Source organism: Rhinichthys klamathensis, unplaced genomic scaffold (assembly GCF_029890125.1).
Source record: "Rhinichthys klamathensis goyatoka isolate OS25496 unplaced genomic scaffold, OSU_Roscu_1.1 h1tg000060l_1, whole genome shotgun sequence".
NCBI classification, from domain to species: domain Eukaryota; kingdom Metazoa; phylum Chordata; class Actinopteri; order Cypriniformes; family Leuciscidae; genus Rhinichthys; species Rhinichthys klamathensis.
In genome coordinates, this window is record NW_026606605.1 from 1478790 (window position 1) to 1500050 (window position 21261).

Consider the following 21261-nt stretch of genomic DNA (forward strand, 5'->3'; position numbering starts at 1 on the left):
GGACACAACAAACCAAGACACAGACACAAAATGGGATTTTATTGAATCATCACAAGCAGCATGTTTAGCACTTGCAGAGTCAGTGAATGTTTGCCCTTGAGTTACGTGTGTGTGTGTGTGTTGTGTCTGTGTATGTGTGTGCTTCATGGAGTGTTTAATCTGAGAAAATAATCAAGCATTCACACATTTATTTCAAGTCAAAACTTATATTAAATTACCATTACATATATATTCCTTATAAAATAATACTTTCGGGGCAGAATCTGAAAGAATGTGTTTGAGAAAGCTAGAATGAAGAAAGATCGTATGATTTAATAGACACACCACCTCCCCACAGGGAAGACTTTATTGTCCTTTCATTTGTTGTACATGAAGATCTTCTCAGATTTTATAGTCAAGCTTACAGGGTTTTGTTGAAGGGGGGGGAGAGATGGTTGTTTGAAAACTGACTCCTTTCGCTTTTATTCAGTGCTCCATCCCCATGGACAATATAGTGATGAAGGCAAAGAGGCAGAAAGAAATGGAGTGGATCTAAAGCATCAGGGTCAGAGGTCACAGGAGACATTTTACACAAGAAAAGAAAGGGATGTTAGTGTAAGAATTAGAGGTTGGCTCCTTCTCAAACTATCTTGTTCTCCAGGGCAGCGATCCTTTTCGTCACAGCGTCCAGTGATGCTTTTGTCAAGGAAATGATGCAATAGTACCATCCTAACCAGTTCTAAACATTTCTGATGCTTTATGCATTTATGACTATAACATTTCTTTTAGAGATGCAAGTTTGCAACAATAACAAAATTCTGGTCATTGCGGATAAGCCGATAAATGACTGATATTTTATTTACTATATTTTTATATACAGAACTTATTATTTTATATATTACATTTTTAATACAATATATTCAATTATATAATATTTTGTCTAAACAATTTAAATATATTTGCTAAATATTATATATTTTTTATTTTTGTAGTATATTTTTTATTTTGAATTATTTTTATAGTTTACAAATATATTTTATATATATATAAATAAATAAAAAATATATATTTTTTAAAATATTTGTAATTAATTTAGTTAATTATTGTTTTATAGAATTATTGTTTTGAGATTATAGCTGAAATAGCTGACAATGAGCATGCACAATAACATTTTCAATATCGGCCTGTATATATATCCTATAAACCCAATAAAAATATCCAATATCTGCCATAACTCAATATGGTACCACTATATCAGGCATCCCTGATTTTAATTATCATACAGCGAGTCCAAAACCTTCTTAAAAAGGCATTTCTTACCTAAAAAGATAGAGATGACACATTCGGCTAATGCACAGAACAGCGTTCAGTAGCATTATGTAAGTCAATATTGAATATTGAGCGTAATAGGATTTTGTATAAGTGTATATTTTCAGCATGGCAGATGTGGAATTGAGCTCTGAACTCTGTTTAGGAAAGGATATATTTCTTTGTTAATGCCTGTAGTGCCTCCTCCACCTTTTTCTGGAACTTGACAAGGGAATTACATTCACAGGGATCTTCTACTGTAAGTAATAGGACAAAAAAAAAAAAAAAAAAAAAAATCAATTGATGAATGCTAGTTTCAATGCTTATTTTTTTGTGGTTTTACTTACCTTGACAAACATTGATTTGCAGATTCTTGGCAATTTGGTTCATGGTTTTGAAGTCAGCTGTGTAGAAGTAATGGTCAGCGACAGGGATAGAGGCGATCTCTTTCAGCTCGTCCTCGACAGCATTGCCAACGCCCACAGCAAACATTTCAAAGCCTAAACACGCACACAGTGCACTGTAAAAACACTCATACACAGCATTGCATTGCATTTCTGTGTGTGCTATTTCCCCCCTAACCGTTCTCCTTGGCCTTCTTGGCGGCGTCTCCAATGTAGTCTTGCGACCTGCCGTCAGTGAAGACAATACCGACCTTTGCCACTCCAGGTCTGGCGCCCTGGTTAGGAGTGAAGCTGTTGTCCACCAGGAAATTGATGGCCTGGCCAGTCATGGTTCCCCTCTCCATATAACCCATCTTTTTCACAGCTTCTTTAAGGGCCTTTTTGTTGTTGTAGCGTCCCAGAGGAAACTCCTGCTTCACGGAGCTCGAATACTGCACCAGTCCCACATGAGCGTTGGTTTCTGACACGTCCAGTTTGTCGATGATCAGGTTGATCCATTTCTTGACCAGCTCGAAGTTCTCTGGTCTTACACTCTTGGACCCGTCGATCAAGAAGACCACATCTGTGGCGGCGTTACTGCAAGCTGAGATAACAGAGATAAAGTGTTTGGTGAATGGGGTTTCCAAACTAAACGGGGGGCCGCCAAAAAAAAAAAAAAAATTACCAAAAACAATTTTTTTAAACCAAAATTTACTAAATAAATGTAGGACTCTCAAAGTTTATATATATATTTATTATAAGATTTATTATTATTACAGATTCATTTTTAGTTTCTGTTTTCTATAGAGGGAAGGCATGGGATTAATTGTGATTATTCTATTGACGGCCCTAGATTTCAACAATAAAAAATTTAAATGAATCTGCATATATTTGCTATATGCACTGTTATGAACATTTTGTCCGATACCGATAATTCTTTATATTTGAAAGCTGATAACCGATATATTGGCCAATAAATCTAAATCCAAATTTTTATATAATTTTTTAGAGCCTAAAACAAACATTTCACCATTAAAAGCCACGTCCCAATCACACAATTAAAATGTCCTCATTATAATTTTATGTTGCTTATATGGCAGGCGTGGCATATTACACTTTGTATTAATTCTGCACGTTGCACTTAACTGTATTTTCCTTTTTGAAGTGATTCCAATCATATTTCAAGCAATTCAAAACCATTATGTTGAACTGCGCATCTGAAGTGACTCAGCTGAAGGGAAATAATGCTTTAATATATTGTCCAAATTTTCTGCTGATAACGATAACAATAAAAATGAACATAAATCGTCCGATATCGATATGGTGGCTGATATATTATGCATCCCTAATATTTTCGTAAAAATCTTCTTTGTGACATATGGACATAATCTTAAAACATAACTTTGTTTCTCTAATGTTTATACATCTAACATAACTAGTGGGTATAAAAAGATATCAACTTAAAACAAAGTAAATCTTTTCCAGATATTTCCCAAAACTCTTGGATAATTTTTGGATAATTTTTTTTATAATAATATTTTATAATTTATTTTCTCACACATAATAAATGGGTCTTGAGCATTAAGAAAATGTAAAAAAAAATAAAAAAAATAATTAATTCTCGAGTGCCTTGGCCTTATAAGTTTCTTAAGTTTAAGTATCTCTTATCCAAAGAGCACCAGGATGCGAAGATTTTTACCCCAGTTGCACTCTTTGCATTTCTTGTTTTATAATAACTTATGAATAATAATAATAATTTATGTATTTTATAGGACAAGGATGTTGCCATATTTGAGGGTCACATTAACAAGCTTAAAACCATTGTGGTAACTGAAGTCAAATTATAAATGGGCCATTTAGTCACATGATTTGTCCATTTAGAGTGAGTGTGTGTTGGTTAAATGTCTCTTGGCCAATAAGATTGAGGTTTTATATACATCAAAATCTGCACATGTATGGAGTCTTTTGCTCATGTGTTTGACTCTTACCCAACATTCACACATACTCACCGCTGCATGTTCGGCCGTCGCCCGTGAGTGTGTGACCCTCTCTGCAGGCGCACTTGAAAGATCCGGGTGTGCTGATGCAAATGTGCTCACAGTCATGATCGCCTGTCGCGCATAGGTCCGACACAACCGCTACCATGAATGTAACACACACACACACACACCGGGTGGGGGAAGGAAGGGTTAGCGAGGAGAGAATTACTCTATGTGAAAGTGGGAACTCAAGAAAATCAATGCGTTTTAACAATCCACTGCACTTGAAACGAACAGCAAATCTTTAAAACACACAGAAATGTGTCAGAGACTCAGGCACTTGAGGACAGTCTCAATTTGTCTCAATGTGGTTTGTCTCAGGTGGCTGTTTCTCTGACTTTCTACCGCATTGGTTCTCAACCTTTTAAATTGCGAAATTGTCTAATTTGAAAATTCTCAAATGTCACATACAGAGCAAAGAATTATGTCTTGTTTTCCATTACAAAAATCAAAAAAATTCTTAAATCAAGATGCATTTACTTGAGAAGCAAAATGACTTAAGATGTTGTTTTCTGAAAATGTGATCAAAATTAAGGGGAAAACCCTCTTTTGGTGTTAAAAAAACTATTGTCATATCAGGATTTACTAAAGATATCCAGTGAAAAAAATTAACAGTTATTTTTGCAGCTGACCTAATTGCATATGCATTTGTATGAGTTTCCCTGCTAAATGTATGGGACGAGAGTATTTAAATAAATCCCGCAGCATAATTTACTAAGGTTTGCTGTAGTCAGTTTACTGGTATTTTCAGCATTAATTAACGCCCCAAAAAGCATGTCTTAATCCATTTTGCGCTTGGTAGATAGTGTTGGTCATTATGTAAATGATTGTGTTGGTCATTATGTAAATGAGCTGTGTCCTTTAATTAGCACATTGTCAATAGATCATCCGCAGAACTTTCGACTCCCATCAGTGCTTTTATGGGATTGCGGTCTCGCTAATTTGCCCTGTTTAGTAAATCTGGCCCTTTATTTCTTATGTCACTTGCCTCTCAAATAAAAATATCTTGCTTTAAAAGGTGTAGATATTTGTACTGGAAAACAAGACAAATACTGAGTAAGAAAATCTTTTTTCCAGTGTATCACCAAGCTGAGAACCACTGCACTGGAGCGACTACGATCACATCAGTGATGAATACACATGCTTTTACTTCCTCGCCCAGGGAACCGAGTGCAGTGGAGCATCAAGCCCAGGGTGGAGATCTTCTTCTGGAGTGAGATTAATGATCACATGCCCTCGTATATACACCTTTACTATCGCTGGCCATGACTAAGGACGGTCTCCAGACCTCTATTCCCTTCCCCTCGTCCTCTAACTTACCACAGAAGGCCTCCTGGAACTTCTTGGTGAGCTTCTCAATGAGGCTGTAGCTCTCCACGTAGTCCACGTGATCATCCAGAGGCTCGCTGGCCATTTGCCTGAGCGTGGTCATTTCCACACGGCCCACTCCGATGGCAAATATCTCAATGCCGGCCTCACGCGCCCTTACTGCAATGTCACGGATGTTGTCCTGGGGTCTGCCGTCAGTCACAATAATTGCCACCTGCAAATGTTTATCAATGCAATTTTTTAATAAAATGATCTAAAACTGGAGATATTCTTACATAATTGTAGATTCAGATGTTCGACTGGGCCTAATTCATCCATTGCGGTATTACGTAACGCAAGATGCATGTTGCCAAACAGGCTTAATGCTGTTAATGATGTGTTTTTTTTAGATTACTACACTCTTAAAAATCAAGGTTTCACAGCGATGCCATAGACTTTGCTTGATTGCTTGGTCCGAACCAAAGTGTAATAGCTTCCCTCTTCACATTAGCTGTGTCCCAGTTCAGAGGCTGCATCCTTCGAAGGCTGCTTTTGAAGACCGAATGCGTCACAGTGGCGCGACGAACGCTGTTCCAGTTCAACAGCCCCTTCAAATGCGGAGTTCACAGCCTAGCCTAACCCTAAATTCATTGCGTGGTGGTGACGAGTGGATTTCTTTTGGAGAAAAAGCCAGATAACACTGTAATTACAATGTACACTGTAAAAAAATTGCTGTAATTATGCAGCTGTTTGCCAGTAACTTACTGTAGATTTAAATTGATGTGTATTTACTGGCAACAGTTTGTTCAAAGTTAAATGAACATTAAACATTAACAAGTCTTTGTCTTTACAGAATAAAATTATAAAATAACAATCTAATGCAAAGCATTCTGGGAACCAGAAATCTTCATCAACCTTTTTCTGTTTTTTTCCTTCAGATTTTGGTTCCCAGAATGCTTTGCATGAGGCTGTTATTTTAGTTTTATTCTGTAAAGATAAAGACTTATTAATGTTTAATGTTCATTTAACTTTGAACAAACTGTTGCCAGTAAATAACATCAATTTAAAACTACAGTAAGTTACTGGCAAGCAGCTGCCAGTAATACTGTAATTTCTTATTACAGTGATTTTTTTTACAGTGTAAGTATTGGGTTTTTAACTTCCTCAACTAGGCCTAACGATACACATGTGGGGAAAATAAGAGGTTCAAATGTTGACATATCTTACTAAGATTTTATAGATAGGTCATACTTTTTATTATGTACCTAAATGGACCATGGTGAAGATATTGTTTGTGAACCCTGTATTGTTTTCAGACTTTTTTTTTTAACTTTTGGTTTTGTTTCCAATCAGCACGTAGCGGCACCATCTGCCGTGAATTAATTGCAAATGTTCTAAAGAACGTGAGAGTCCATTTCTGTTGAAGGTGAGATATACATTCTCTCTGCTTGCACTGCGTCAGTCACGCTAGTCAGGAAAGTGAGTGAGAACACACACAAACACACAGTCTTATCAAATCATACGTCGTCAGTAGCGGTTCACTTCCATGATTTAGTACGATTACATTCATATCAGCAGCAAATGGATTTTGGTGCTGTTCGCAGGTGCGCAACCGAGTTCGGAAAACAGTGTTCATATCATTTACGAACCAAACTCTGACTTCAATCGAACACAGGTGTGCACCAAAAGTCCTAGGCTGTGTCCGAAATCGCCCCTATACCCTTAAACAGGGCACTATTTGAGAGGACAGCCGTTTGTAGTGGTGGACGAAACATAGCAGACGTTTTTTGAGTGCACTCATTCAATCCCACAATGCACCGCAATAACGAGTGTACAACCGATGTACGCTCAACGGCTAGAGAATACCCATAATGCACTGTGAGAGTCGTGCCGAATGAATTACCACGTCTAACTAGAAGATGGCGCTGCAGCTGAATCATCCATACATCCATTTTCCAAACCGCTGGTCCGTGCCTCTCCTCTTTCGAAATGAGCGAGTCAACCGGGCGCGCGCATGTGGGCGGCTCCTGTAGCAGCAGGGGTGGTCGCCATGGTAGCGAGGGAGAGTGACAGTCGCCCAGCCAATCAAGAGTAGCTGTGTTTATTGCAGCCCTAGGACTACAGACACTCGATTTTTACACTCTCCTTTTCAGAGTACTTACATTTTAGATATGTACTGGTATATAAAGACAGTTTAAACAAATTTGGGAAAAAGTGTTTTAGAAACAAACTGCCTACCCTGCCTTTAAAGCACCCTTAGTGAAAAGTTCTTAAAAGAAACTTTTTTTTTCTTTTAAAAGAACCTTTTTCCAAACATAAAGAACCTTTTGTGCATTTGAAAGGTTCCATTGATGTCAAAGGTTCTTCATGGAACCATAGATCCCAATATTTATAAGCGTGTAGGACTCTGACCTTGCTGATGTCGGGGGATTTGCGCGCTCCCTCGGCTTCGCTGAAGGCCACGTTCATGGCGAACTGGATGGCCAGGCCTGTCATGGTCCCGCTGGACAGCGGCTCGATCTTGGACACGGCCTTGACAAGCGCAGCCTTGGTTTTGTGGGACTTCAGAGAGACCTCGTTCTTCACCCGACTGGCGTAGTTCACGACACCCACGCGAGTAGCATCAGCTCCGACGTTCAAACCGTCGATCACTTTGGTCAGGAAGACCTTGACCTGCTCAAACTCAGAGGGCCGGACACTTCGAGAGCTGTCGATGATGAACACTACATCAGTGGGCTTGGTGTTACACAAGCCTGCAGCTGGAAAGAGTGAAAGAACAGAGAGGGGATGTAAATATGTGAGATCGATCGAATTCAATATGTTTAGACCCCAGACACAAATGATTTACTTACAGTCACTATGACATTTTGCTATATATTTATTGATGATGGTAAAAAAAAAAGGCTCAATGGGTTTCTATATAGAACCCTATAGGGTTCTTGACTCAATTTGAAATGTTCTATATAAGGAGGAATGTCTTAAATGATTGCATAATATCTTCATTTTTAACTGGTTTTTCTTTTCTTTTTTTCTAGTGATAAAGTATGTTTATGAGCTGTTTAATTCATAACATTTCATCAAATGAATTAAAACTAAATTATTCAAATCTAAATCCATAATGACCACATGATGGGAACCCCTAAAAGGTTCTATATATGAAGCACCTGACAGAACACGCGAGGTACCATATACAACCGTGTCTTATTAAGATGGTGAATCTACTGTGGTAGAATATTTTCAAACTGATCTAACTTGAGGTATTTTTAGAAGAAATTAAAGGTCTAACAACCTGTGGGGACGGCGTCCCGTCTAAGAATACACTATAACTGCCTTAACACTTCCGAAGTGTTCAGTATGCTAAAATCTTTCCTTAGCTGTGCAGCATCAGTGACACCCCTCCTGATAAAATGAAGGTTTATTCACGACAACAGATAAACTCTCTGAACAGATTACACTCATTTATGCACATTTACTTCATTCTTGATCATTAAACACTGAGAGAGAATCATTTGACATTAACATGATGCATGCATGTAATGTGGAGATAATATTCCCTGTACGACCTCACTGGTTACAAACCCAATTGAATCACACGGTCTAAATATTAAAGTCACCCTGTAGTCAATCATTTTATCCCTTAAAACTCACCTTTGATCACCAAAATTACATATTTAAAAGTTTTTTCCTTTAAAAAAAAGTCTTCATGCCTTAAAATAGCTTGAATGTAATTATACACCCTTGCCTCATTTAAGTATATGCGGCTCGATGAATATGCAAATGAGCCCCGCCTCAACTCACTCACTCAGCTCAGAGATCCACTCGTTGACGATCACACGTTGATCAGGGGTGCGTTTCCCGAAAGCATCGTTAGCCAACTATGGTCGCAAGTTGGTCGCAAATCCCATTGAACTCTATTGGTAACGACGGAACTTGCGACCATAGTTGGCTAACGATGCTTTCGGGAAACGCACCCCTGATTGGTTACAAGATAGTTTGTGCCGTCAGAAACACCAGTGATTTCAAACCGTGCTTTTGAGACTGTCTTTGGTTCACTGCGGTTTTAAGGAGAAATACTGTAGTAAAATACTATAACAATGGCGTTGACTTATGAATTTGCACGTGGTTTGTCTTAAAGCACATTAAAAACACCACATAGACATATAAACAACATTAAAAGCTTGATTTTCACCACGGGGGGACTTTAAATCATGTAAGTGGTTAAACTCTCCTGCAAGGCCTACTATTTATTCAGAAGAGAAGTAGTTTACAGGACATTTCAACACTACTGACTTCAACACAAGCATGTTTTTTAACCATAAAGTAGGAATTGAGTAACATTTTATAGAAGGTAATCATTAAAACCATAGTACCATCAGTTTTCGTCTTCCTCAAATTACTTTCATAACACTTTTTTCGGGACTCTTGACGACTCAACATTTTATCAGAAAATACTGTCCCCTACATTTACTCTGAGGAGAGAGTGATTTTTCAGCATCATTACTCCAGTCTTCAGTGTCACATGATCCTTCAATGCTGATTTTATGCTCAAGAAACATTTCAGATTATTATCAATGTTGAAAAAAGTTGTGCTGCTTCATATTTTAGTGGAAACCGCGATACATTCTTACAGGATTCTTTGAGAAATAGAAAGTTCAAAAGAACAGCATTTGTTTCAAATAGAAATCTTTACATTAAAAATGTCTTTACTGTCATTTTTGATCAATTGAATGCCTTAAGTTTTTTTTTTTACTGTTTAACAGTGTACAAATTGGGGTGTGGGAAAGAAAGTGAGAGTGAAAAGCCAGACAGTCTGCATGTAGCTCAATAAATGTACAGTGTTTGCCGTTCTCATAATAACTCCCATTGATTATACATTCAGCCTCAGGTATGCATGCACGCGCAGATTTACACACACACACACACACACACTCACGCACAGGGCCTCTTTGTGTATAATGTAGACATTTTAAACCTTAAAAACACATTTTCCTTGAGGACATACAAGTTGTGTACAACCACTGGAAACATAACCCTAATCACCTACTTGATTAAAGCATCTCTCTTAGTTTTTAACACCTAGACCTGCGGAAATTAAACTAATAATTAAATACCAGGCGCAGCTTTAAAACAGAAAAGCACTGGAGGAGATAATGTAATTCTACAAATGAGAAAAAATGCTAGATGGAGAAAATGAAGGCTTCACAGTAAAGGTCACATATTTGCTTAACATTGAACTCTACCATCCAAACAGTTGTGCAAAACAAAAATATAGGCGAATATAGTGAATTTAAATACACTTTTAGCACCTCAGTCTTTCTACAGATGTGATAATGCTTGTGTCCACGCTTCTTAACCGGCTTAAACCAGCAAAACTACCTGGTTCAGCAAAAAAGCCAAAATAACTGAAGATGTTCAGTCTTGTTTACTGAAAAACTGTGCTTAAAATAAGATAGAATATCAATGATGTAAGAAAACTAATCTTGTTTTCCCTTTGAATTACTGTAAGTTTATTTTTCGGACCCCTCTGGCAGATATTTCTTTTATTATTCTAGGCTTACACTCACAAGAGTGAAAGACTTTACATCTTAAGTCATTTTGCTTCTCAAGTAAATGTGTCTTGATTTAAGATGAGCATTTTTTTTGGGATGAAGTCTGCTCTTCATTACAGCATTTAACCTAAAACATTAATCCTGTTGGCACCAGTGATAAATGAATGACATTGATGGACCTGTAAATGATGCTCTTTTCTTACCCATAGCAGCAGCATTTCTCAGATCCACGGTGGCTTGAGCTCCCAGGATGCATAGCAGCATCACAAACCCCGGCAACGTCATACTGTAATGCGGCGTGAGTCCTAATGACCTGCTCGACTACCAGAGACAGACTGACTCGCAGCGAGAGAAACGTGCAGGTTATCAACACACACATATTCACAGATACACACTTAAGTTTGGAGACCCGCCCTCAAATCCGTCTCCCCGAGGTGGACGAGCTGTTTTGGGAGGAGGGGGATACCTGTCCCGAAAAACCTAGAGTTTGGGTAGGAAAGACAAACACACCTTGATCTGTGTATGTGTTTGTATAAGAGAAGCCGGGTTCATTCGGAGCCCTAGGAGGGGTCTCTAACTTGAGGTTGAACTCAAATAAACATTAAGATGAATCTGTCTTTTCTGGGAACTTTTCCTCTCAAATTAATCTCACACACGCAGGAATTTATGCACAGGAATTATGTGGGAAGCCTCCGTTCCTGATCCAACACAGACGGCCCTGTTCGGACTGTGTACGTGTATGTCTGTGTTTTTCTACTATACACACCATGCCGTGTCTAGTGTGCCTGCTGGGAAATACGAGTATTGCACGTGAGCATGTGTGTCTGAGACCAAATTTAATAATATTGAGTGTGTTATGCCATTTCTAAAAGGTTTTTATTAGAGGTGCTGACCGCAAGCCAAACACAACATTATTAGGAGATATTGCAGTATTTATTATAAATTATTTATCTGTGCACATCATTATTTTTATTTTTATTTTTTTAAATGAATGTGTGCCTAGTAATCTTTATTCTTTAATCAAAATAACTTCCCCTCCCTCTTGCAGCATCTCTTCTCTGATGATGAGGGCGGGGCAACCTGTCACTCAAACGAGCCCTACATTTGTTCTTGTTTGAAAAGCCGTTTCACTCGATCGATATACATTACAATAAGAGAAGACTATCGCAATTTCTGTTTCGTGTTGACTTGACGCAATGATTTATTCATTATTTACTGTAACATGTCTTTCTGAACCTCTAAGCATGAAAGGAAAGGAAAATGAATAGTGACCACAACAATCAAGCTAGATTTATGGTGAACAACGACTTAAATTTCAGTCAGATATTGGATGGTTTGAGAAGGCTTGAAATTCAAAGCACAAATTGTTGACAGCTTTTATGTTTTTTTTTGTTGCCCTGCCACCATCCAATAAACCATTTTAGAAGAAAGCAGCTTGAAGATTCTGCTGAACATAACGTTTTTAGTTTTTGTTCCAGAGAATAAATGAGTTTTGAACGACATGAGGGTGAGAAACCCTTTAACGCTGCCTGTGAAGTACTCAGGAACACTCAGAAAATAATTCCCCGGTAGTCCTGTTTGTCTATGTAAATGAAGTGTGTGTGTGTTTGTTTATATATTGCATAACACAGCCATTAAGGTTTGTGAACACACACTGTTTCTCTCTGCCTCCTGCTTCCATCCATCCATCGCCAACCTGCCGGAAAAAGCCCTCCGTACCTGAAGTGTGCCAATGACTTTGACAAGAACATTAAAGATTCCTTATTTCTTGCACCATCTGTGGCACAGTACAGCTTACTGGAAAACAGCTTGTGCTTTTTTTTCTTTTTTAAATAGTCACTTTATAATTCTTTAAAAAAAATGATTCGCTATCGACCAAATTAAGTGGAAAATAAAGTATATATAACACTGTGAATTTTTTTTAAATATTTGTAATATTAATAAATATTTTAAATACTTTATTTACATTCCTGTTCAAAAGTCGATTTTTTGAAAAAAGCCTCTTCTGTTCACCAAGACTGCATTTATTGGATGAAAAATGCAGTAATATTGTGAACTATTATTACAATTTAAAATAACTTTTTTTTTAATCTGAATATATTTTAAAATGTAATTTATTCCTGTGATCAAAGCTGAATTTTCAGCATCATTACTCCAGTCTTCAGTGTCACATGATATTTCGTTTTTCTTTTATATATATTTTTTAAACAGTGTATATTTTGTCATGTATCATTGAGATTTTTTTGTTTGCATTTTTATAACATTATATCAAGCATTTCATATATTTGATAATATGAATTAAATATTCCCTCTACACATACAGCGGTAAAAAAAAAAAAAAAAATGCTTCACATTAGTTACTATCTGTATCTCATAATCATAAAATCCCCCAGACGTCACTAGTTTCTGACTCATGATGACCAGACAATAATGATGACAGAGGGGCATCACAGAAAATAAACTGCAAAAATGATTTTCTTACTTAGTATTTTGTCTTGTTTTCCAGTACAAATATCTAAACATTCTTAAATCAAGATGCATTTACTAGAGAAGCAAAAATGACTTAAGTCTTGTTTACGGAAAGAAATTATCAAAATCAAGTGAGTTTATGCTTTAGACAAGTATCAGTGAGGTCAGAAAAATAAACTTAATTCAAAAACAAGATTAACTTTCTGACCCCGCTGGCAGATATTTTATCTTGTCTAAAGCACAAACTCGCTTAATTTTGAATAATTTTTTTTTTTTTTTCAGGAAACAAGACTTAATATCTTGTCATTTTGCCTCTTAAAGGAGAACTCCAGTCAATTTTAACATTGAGCTCATTTTTTTGTACATTTGGAGTGCTGTCAGTACAGACAAAAACGACAAAAATCGGTGTTTCCTACACCGTGTTATCCTCTTTTTAAAATTCGCACCCTGTTGACTTTAATGGGGCAAGTTCTAAACCTGCTTTTAGCCTCTTAACATCCTTGATGTGTCATTACAAGTGCACAGCCATGTGAGTGGTGTTATTAAGAGTGACCACGGTCAACCAGTTACAAATGATCGCGCGCGCGAACTCGACAATCGACTACTGTGGACTTCGAACGAAAACAGGAAGTAAATACGGGTATGTGCGCTGGCTGAATTAACATCATTTTTATTAATATCTTTCACATTTACTGCAGTCAAATTGACCGTGGTCACTCTTAATAACACCACTCACATGGCTGTGCACTTGTAATGACACATCAAGGATGTTAAGAGGCTAAAAGCAGGTTTAGAACTTGCCCCATTGAAGTCAACAGGGTGCGAATTTTAAAAAGAGGATAACACGGTGTAGGTAACACCGATTTTTGTCGTTTTTGTCTGTACTGACAGCACTCCAAATGTACAAAAAAATGAGCTCAATGTTAAAATTGACCGAAGTTCTGTATTTTGATGTTATAATTTTTTGGTATTTTTACTGGAAAACAAGACAAAAATACCAAGCATCTTTTGCAGTGCATTTAAACCACAACCGGTACTGTTAAAACTGTCTTCCTTCACCGTGAACCAGTGAGGACACAATAATCAGAAACACATGAATTATTAATTAATTACCTTTATTGTGTGAAAGAAGGGATGCAAGCGTAGACGTGTCTGTTTATGTGCTGCTTCTGGTTGTTAGCATGCGTGTGAATATTTGTGATTATTGTGGTTTAACTCAAAAGGGTTTTTTGTTTTCGTTTTGCGTCATAAAGCCATGCAGGAAATACGTATGTGTATAGTTTCAGGGCTCTTGATAGGTCGGGGGTGTGTCTTCTGCTTTCATTTTGAGAGCCTCATCATAAGAAGGAAGCTTCACCTGTTGGTCAAAAACACAACAAATGCCGATTTGTTTTATTTGATCACGACAGTTTAAACTATTAAAAGAAGATCAGAATGGATTGGGTAGTGGCTTGGAATTGTATATTTATAATTTATTAGACAACAACATTACAACTGCTGTATCTTCTGACACCAAAAACAATCTGTACTATAAATGCACTTACTGTCACAGTATTTCCAGTGTCAACATGGATGGCAGAGACTCTTTTTTCCTTCATGGCGTAGAAACACTTCATTGACACCTGAAGAACGTACACCTACACAGAACACACACACACAGGGATACTAATAAAAGCCCAAACGCACAGAATGATTCTAAACATATAAATGAACACACAGCTATGCAGAAACCATCCAGAGGGCAGTTTAATTTCCCTCTACCTTCTCCTAAACCCTCCTCAGTCAGCAAGAGGCACAGAACACACGTTATGACTGGCTCTATACATCGCTTTTACACCTCAAACTCGCTTACTAGCAAAACAAGCGCTGGTTTAGACTGTACAATTCAGAGCAGCAGACAAAACAACAGTGTGTGTGAGTGTGTGTGTGTGTGTGTGTGTGTGTGTGTGTGTGTGAGTGAGTGAGTGTGAGTGAGTGCGTGAGTGAGTGAGTAAGTGAGAGTGAGTGAGTATGATTGTGTGTGTGTGTATGTGAGTGAGTGAGTGAGTATGTGTGAGTGTGTGAGTATGATTGTGTGTGTGTATGTGAGTGAGTGAGTATGAGTGTGAGTGCGTGTGTGAGTGTGTGTGTGAGTATGTGTGTGTATGAGTGAGTGAGAGTGAGTGAGTGAGTGCGTGAGTGAGAGTGAGTGTGTGAGTATGAGTGTGTGTGTGTGTCTGTGTGTGCGCGCGTGCGCACGTGTGTGTGTGTGTGTGTCTGAGTGTGAGTGTGTGTGTGTGTGAGTGAGTGCGTGAGTGAGTGAGTGTGAGTATGATTGATTGTGTGTGTGTGTATGTGAGTGAGTGAGTTTGTGTGTGTGTGTGTGTGTGTGTGTGAGTGTGTGAGTATGAGTGTGAGTGAGTGAGTGAGTGAGTGAGTGAGTGAGTGAGTGAGTGAGTGAGTGAGTGAGTGAGTGAGTGAGTGAGTGAGTGAGTGAGTGAGTGAGTGAGTGTGTGAGTATGTGCTTTTGTTTTTGTGATATATGAGGAAACAAATGTGTATAATGACATGCATATTACACTGGTATTACAACTTACACGTGATATATGAGGACATTACATGAGTCCTCATATTTCAAATAGCTTAAAAAACATAAAAAACAATGTGTTTTTTTTATGTAAAAATGCAGCATGTCTCCTGTGATGGGCAGGTTTAGGGATAGGGGCAGTGTAGGGGGATAGAATATACAGTTTGTCCAGTATAAAAGTCATTACGCCTATGGAATGTCCTCATATATCACAAAAACACAGCTGTGTGAGTGTATGTGTGTTTGTGAATAAAGTTGTGTTTGCATGAGTTTATTTTTAATAGAATGATGACATATCATATCTGTGTTTATGTGTATACAATGGCATTACATTTTTTTAAACAAATTATATTATCAGCATAAACAACCGTTAAATACTTTGTTTTTTTTATATAGTTACTTTAATTCAGCAAGTAAGCATTAAATTGATCAAAATTGACAATAAAGACATTTCAGTAAAGACTTTCCATAGACATAATGATTTTCATACTATACACATATATACCCTAACCATCGCAGAAAACTTGGCACTTTGCATTTTTACATTTTCAAAAAAACACAATTATCATTATAAGCAGTTTTCCTCATGGGGACCAAAAAATAAGAGAACATTTTGTCCTCTTAACAGGGTTTACCAGGACACACACATTCTCTCACACACGCGCACACATACACTCTCTCTCTCTCACACACACACACACACATGACTTATACCTTCAGCAGTATGTCCACCATAAAGAGCACACTGTACCACATGGTGAACTGGCCAATTTCCTCCTCATTCAACGCAGGGACTCTTCTCTGCTCTTTCTGTCAGGCACACACACACACACACACACACACACAAGTACACATTAATTGGGTAAAATTATGTTGAAATGAATAAGTCAGTATTCAGTTTTGTGTGTGCAGGAATGATTCTCACGACAGCTTTCAGCATGTCTCTGTAGCTGGGGGTCCCGGGAAGACCCCAGACTCCGTTAAACAGGGAGAGAAAACTCAGACTCAACTCCACCATCATCATCATCGAAAACGGAAGCACAAACATCGGGCCCTTATACACAGAAAGAGAAATGGTGAATCACACATTCAGTCATTCACATTCCCAAAACTGAGGGGAAAACGCTGTTTCCCTGTTATAGACTGATCAGGTTTGAAATGTGTAGTTTGGAGAGAACGCACGGATTCCGTGTTTCACCACCTTCATAAATATTGAGACAAGCTCTCTTTCTGGAAGCTGGATAAATAAGGTGCACACACACACACAGAACCATTTTGCTTATGCAAACTCACATGCATACACATTCAATAAAACAAAAACTGACTAGACTTATTCAAAATGTATCAACACAGAGCGTTTCATTACCAATTTAGTATGTATATTTGGCTTCGGTAGCACAGATTTATTATTGTTCTTGTAAACTCCCCGAGGAGAATGAGTTATTTTCCGGAATGAATATGGTGTGCGTTAAAACAGCACAGTATGATAATGGCATGAATATTTATGTTCAAGGAAATATTATAGCAAGTGAATGCTATAAGAAAAATAAAATAAGTGCAATATAATAACCTTTAGTAAGACGATCACCTTCAAAACTATTATCCTATTATTAATAAAAAAAAGTGGTTTACAAAAGGGTACTAGAAGATTTTAATCAAATATTTTTATTTAGCAAGGAAGCATTAAATTGATCAAAAGTGACTGAAGTAATGATGCTGAAAATTCAGCTTTGATCACAGGAATATATTACATTTTAAAATCTATTAAAATAGTGAACAGTTATTTTAAATTGTAATAATATTTCACAACAATATAGTTTTTGCTGTATTTTTGATCAAATAATTGCAGCCATGGTAAGCATGAAAGTCTTCTTTCAAAAATATTCATAAAAAAATCATACTGACCCCAAACCTTTAAACGATAGTGCATACATTTTGTTCCTGTTGAAATGTGATTTAGCATTGTATTTTATTATTAGTATGATTGGGTAGTAAGAAAGCAATTATTCGAGATGTACATTTTTAATCTTGACCTAAAATGGTATATGCACTTTGCTTATTTAATTGTATCATATGTAACAACCACTTGCAATTCACCTTTTTTCAGAAAAAAAATATTAACTTAACTCATATCTATGCATTTATTCATGCATTAATGTGTTCTAATGTATTTCATAATGCATCACTGTGTTTTTTCCCCCTCATAAACCGCATTTCCATGTATTGATGTTGCGAGTGCAGATGAAAGTCCAGCACACACACACACACACACCTTGCGTTGAGAGAAGAGCACCAGCACAGCAGAGATGGACATCAGGACCAGCATCAGAATGTTAGTGCTGATGTCAACTGGAAAACAGAGAGACAATATTAATGGCTTTCTATATTATTTCTATATTATTTATTGTTTTTTAGGTTATGCTAAAGGATTAATTAATATATGCAAAGTCTTATACCGAACAATGTTTGGTCAAGATGCAGCATTTAGGACTTTTTATATTGATTTCATGAAAAGCTTCAACTAATGCTGTTTTTATTGATATGACTGCACAATATATAATAATCACAATTTGTGATTCAGAATCTCATTAAAATCTTGAAATAAACAAATATCACACTACTGTTCAATAGCTTGGGGTCAGTAAGATTTTTTATTTTCCTTAAGAAGTGAGTACTTTTATTCAGCAAGGAAGCATCAAATTTATCAAAAGTGACAGTAAATACATTTATAATGTTACTAAATATTTCTATTTCAAACGCTTTTCATATTAACTTTCTATTTATCAAAGAATCTTGAAAAAAATGTATCATGGTTTCCTCAAAAAACCACTGATAATAATCAGAAATGTTTCTTGAGCAGCAAATCATCATATTAGAGTGATTTCTGAAGGATCATGTGACACTAAAGACTGGAGTAATGATGCTGAAAATTCAGCTTTGATCACAGGAATAAAATAAATTTTTACAATATATTACAATAGAAAACAGTTATTTTAAATTGTAATAATATTTCAATGTTTTTTACTGTATAACTGTATTTTTGATCAAATAATTGCAGACTTGGTGAGCATAAGATACTTCCCCCCCCCAAAAAACAATAAAAATTGAACAGTAGTGTAGACTTTAGAAATATTTCTGAAGATTGTGGTGATGTGAACTCTTGGGACAAAACAAATAAGAAATTATGAAATAAAAAAATGAGCAACACAATTTTACAGTGTCCTTGTTACACATTACATAACTACATGCAACTAAACCTAACCCTATAGTAAGTACATGTAGTTAATTATTGTTGCTCAGTACTTAAATGTATAATAACACTGTAACAAGGATACCTTAAAATCAAGTGTAACTGAAAGTAACTGTAACTGAAGTGAACTCACAGACACGATGGCCCTTGAGAGCCTTTGATTCATGATAGTAGACAGAATCTTCCGCTTTATCCCATGAAACCGTAAGAAAGATGCCCACCAGTTTCAGCATATTACCAATCTATAGAGACAACACACACACACACACACACACACACACACACAGAGGGGGTACAGATGAGATGAATGTGACAGAATGAATTCATAAAGGTAAACGTGTGTCTCAGTGTGTGTGTGTGTGTGTATTCTGGCAGCCGGTCTGTTTGGTCTCTCTCCTCCGAGCCAAAACCAACAGAACAAGTTACACAAGAACAGCGGTTCATTCAGAAAAACCTGTAAAAGTGTAAATTACATAACACAGACACAACCTCCTGCCTCAGATAGAAATGCTATGGACTTATTTAGATTTATTCCTAAACCGATTATCATGGTTATATAATGCGGTTTGTTTAAATATTCATAAAACGATCTAATTCAATTTGGAATATCGATTTCTCACACAATCCTTTTTAGATCAATACGTAAAAATGTCTATGCACGTTAGTTTCTCTGTCTATGCATCTAATCTATAGGTCGCTAAATAAATATCAGCTTCAGATAAAGAGATGGATAATGCTGTACGACAAACATTGTGTTAAAAAAGAAAGGTAAAACTTTATTTCGAGGATCCATTTTAGACATTCTACTAACTATAAGTAACTTTACAACTACATGTCAACTCGCTCTCATTAGAGTATTAGTAGACTGTTAGATTAGGGTAATAAATTGACATGTAGTTGCAAAGTAACTTCAGTAACACTTTACAATAAGGTTCATTAGTTAATGTATTAACTAACGTGAACTAACAATGAGCAAAACATTTGTTACAGTATTAATCTTTGTTAATGTTAGTTGAACAAACAATGAACAACTGTATTTTTATTATATTAGTTCACAGTGCAAGTAGAATTGTTCATTCGCTGCAAAAAATGCTTTTCTTACTTAGTATTTTTCTTGTTTCCAGTCCAAATATCTAACAATTCTTAAATCAAGATGCATTTTCTTAAGTAGAAAAATGACATAAGATATTAAGTCTTGTTTTCTGGGGAAATTAATCAAAATTAAGTGAGTTTTTGCTTAAAAACAAGCTAAATGATCTCCCAATGGGGTAAGAAAAATAATCTAGTTTCAAAAACTCACCTAATTTTGATTAATTCCCCGGAAAAACAGGACATAATATCTTATGGCATTTTACTCATCTTGTAAATACATCTTGATTTAAGAATTTTTTTAGATATTTGGACTGGAATCAAGACAAAAATAGTAAGTAAGAAAAGCATTTTTGCAGTGTTCTTAGTAACTAATGAACCTTATTGTAAAGCGTTACTGTTACTTCTAGTCAGTATAATGTTTTTTGGGGAGCATCAAAATAATGTGTCAGCACTTATTAAGCAGACAGTCTACTAATACTCTAATGAGAGCTGGTTGGTTAACATGTAGTTGCAAAGTTACTTGTAGTTATTAGAATATCTAAAGTGGACTATCGATATAAAGTGTCACCAAAAGAAGTCGATATTGAATCTGTGGCTCAGGAACTGACTGTGACTTCAAAATGGAGCCAGCTTCCTCTATCTGCACTAATATGTGCGTGCATTGAACAAATGACAAATAACAGCAACAAAATGGCCATGCTCTTACCAGAGTACAAAACCTTATATACTTTAGTGACTTTGAAAGTCCCTTGAACTAATACTGCAAGTGGATTAAAGCACTGTTTTATTGTAACTATATAAACACACACTGTACGCAGCATCTAATGGTGGGTGTATGAAGCTGTTTTACCAGATATATGATGGCAAACGAGAGGGTCGCCGTGTTGACATGGCAGCAGAGAGTCCGTGTTCCAGACATCTTTCTCTCCGTCTCTTTCTCAATGAGAACAAGCGAGCTGAAACACTCAGAAACACACACGTAAATCCACCCTGCGTCTACTGATGCTCATGCAAGTTCCTGTGTGGTGGTCAGGGCTTCCTGTGCACTTTCCGAGAACTTCGTCAATTATTTTTGCTATCATCTTAGGCTTATTTTAGTGATTTTTATCACGAGTTCTACCATGAGAATCTACATTTTAAGTTCTGTAGAAGGATGCATCACTTTTGTGGTGCACAACCGCATTTAAAGATGAGTTTAAACATTGATCATGGGAAATAACTAACATATTTATGGCCAAACACAACATTAGGCAACTACAGTAATTACCTAAACAAGCTTATTTCTTTGACACTTTGAGTAACTCAAAGTTAGTAGCTT

At 36.6% G+C, this 21261-nt stretch overlaps 2 protein-coding genes across 6 annotated transcripts; both read right to left on the reverse strand.

Annotated features, from left to right (window-relative positions):
- Positions 1–168: 168 nt before the first annotated feature.
- On the reverse strand, positions 169–11349 carry matn1 (matrilin 1). Of its 4 annotated transcripts, none has more exons than XM_056249522.1 (8): positions 10770–11349; positions 7430–7776; positions 5030–5252; positions 3680–3799; positions 1870–2274; positions 1635–1787; positions 1459–1544; positions 169–664 (listed from the first exon to the last, which is right to left on the reverse strand). In XM_056249522.1, exons 1-8 carry the CDS (start codon positions 10849–10851, stop codon positions 620–622), a joined length of 1461 nt encoding a protein of 486 aa, XP_056105497.1. In that variant the 5' UTR covers positions 10852–11349; the 3' UTR covers positions 169–619. The 4 variants fall into 4 exon arrangements, with proteins under 4 accessions (XP_056105497.1, XP_056105495.1, XP_056105496.1 ...); XM_056249520.1 differs by having other exon boundaries at positions 169–669; positions 1464–1544; positions 3680–3808; positions 10770–11344; XM_056249521.1 differs by having other exon boundaries at positions 3680–3808; positions 10770–11316.
- A 2924-nt stretch (positions 11350–14273) lies between these two features.
- LOC130084265 (lysosomal-associated transmembrane protein 5) lies at positions 14274–20937 on the reverse strand. Of its 2 annotated transcripts, none has more exons than XM_056249524.1 (7): positions 20794–20937; positions 18985–19093; positions 17874–17950; positions 16527–16655; positions 16316–16411; positions 14580–14672; positions 14274–14392 (listed from the first exon to the last, which is right to left on the reverse strand). In XM_056249524.1, exons 1-7 carry the CDS (start codon positions 20860–20862, stop codon positions 14318–14320), a joined length of 648 nt encoding a protein of 215 aa, XP_056105499.1. In that variant the 5' UTR covers positions 20863–20937; the 3' UTR covers positions 14274–14317. The 2 variants fall into 2 exon arrangements, with proteins under 2 accessions (XP_056105499.1, XP_056105500.1); XM_056249525.1 differs by having other exon boundaries at positions 16316–16402; positions 20794–20936.
- Positions 20938–21261: the final 324 nt, after the last annotated feature.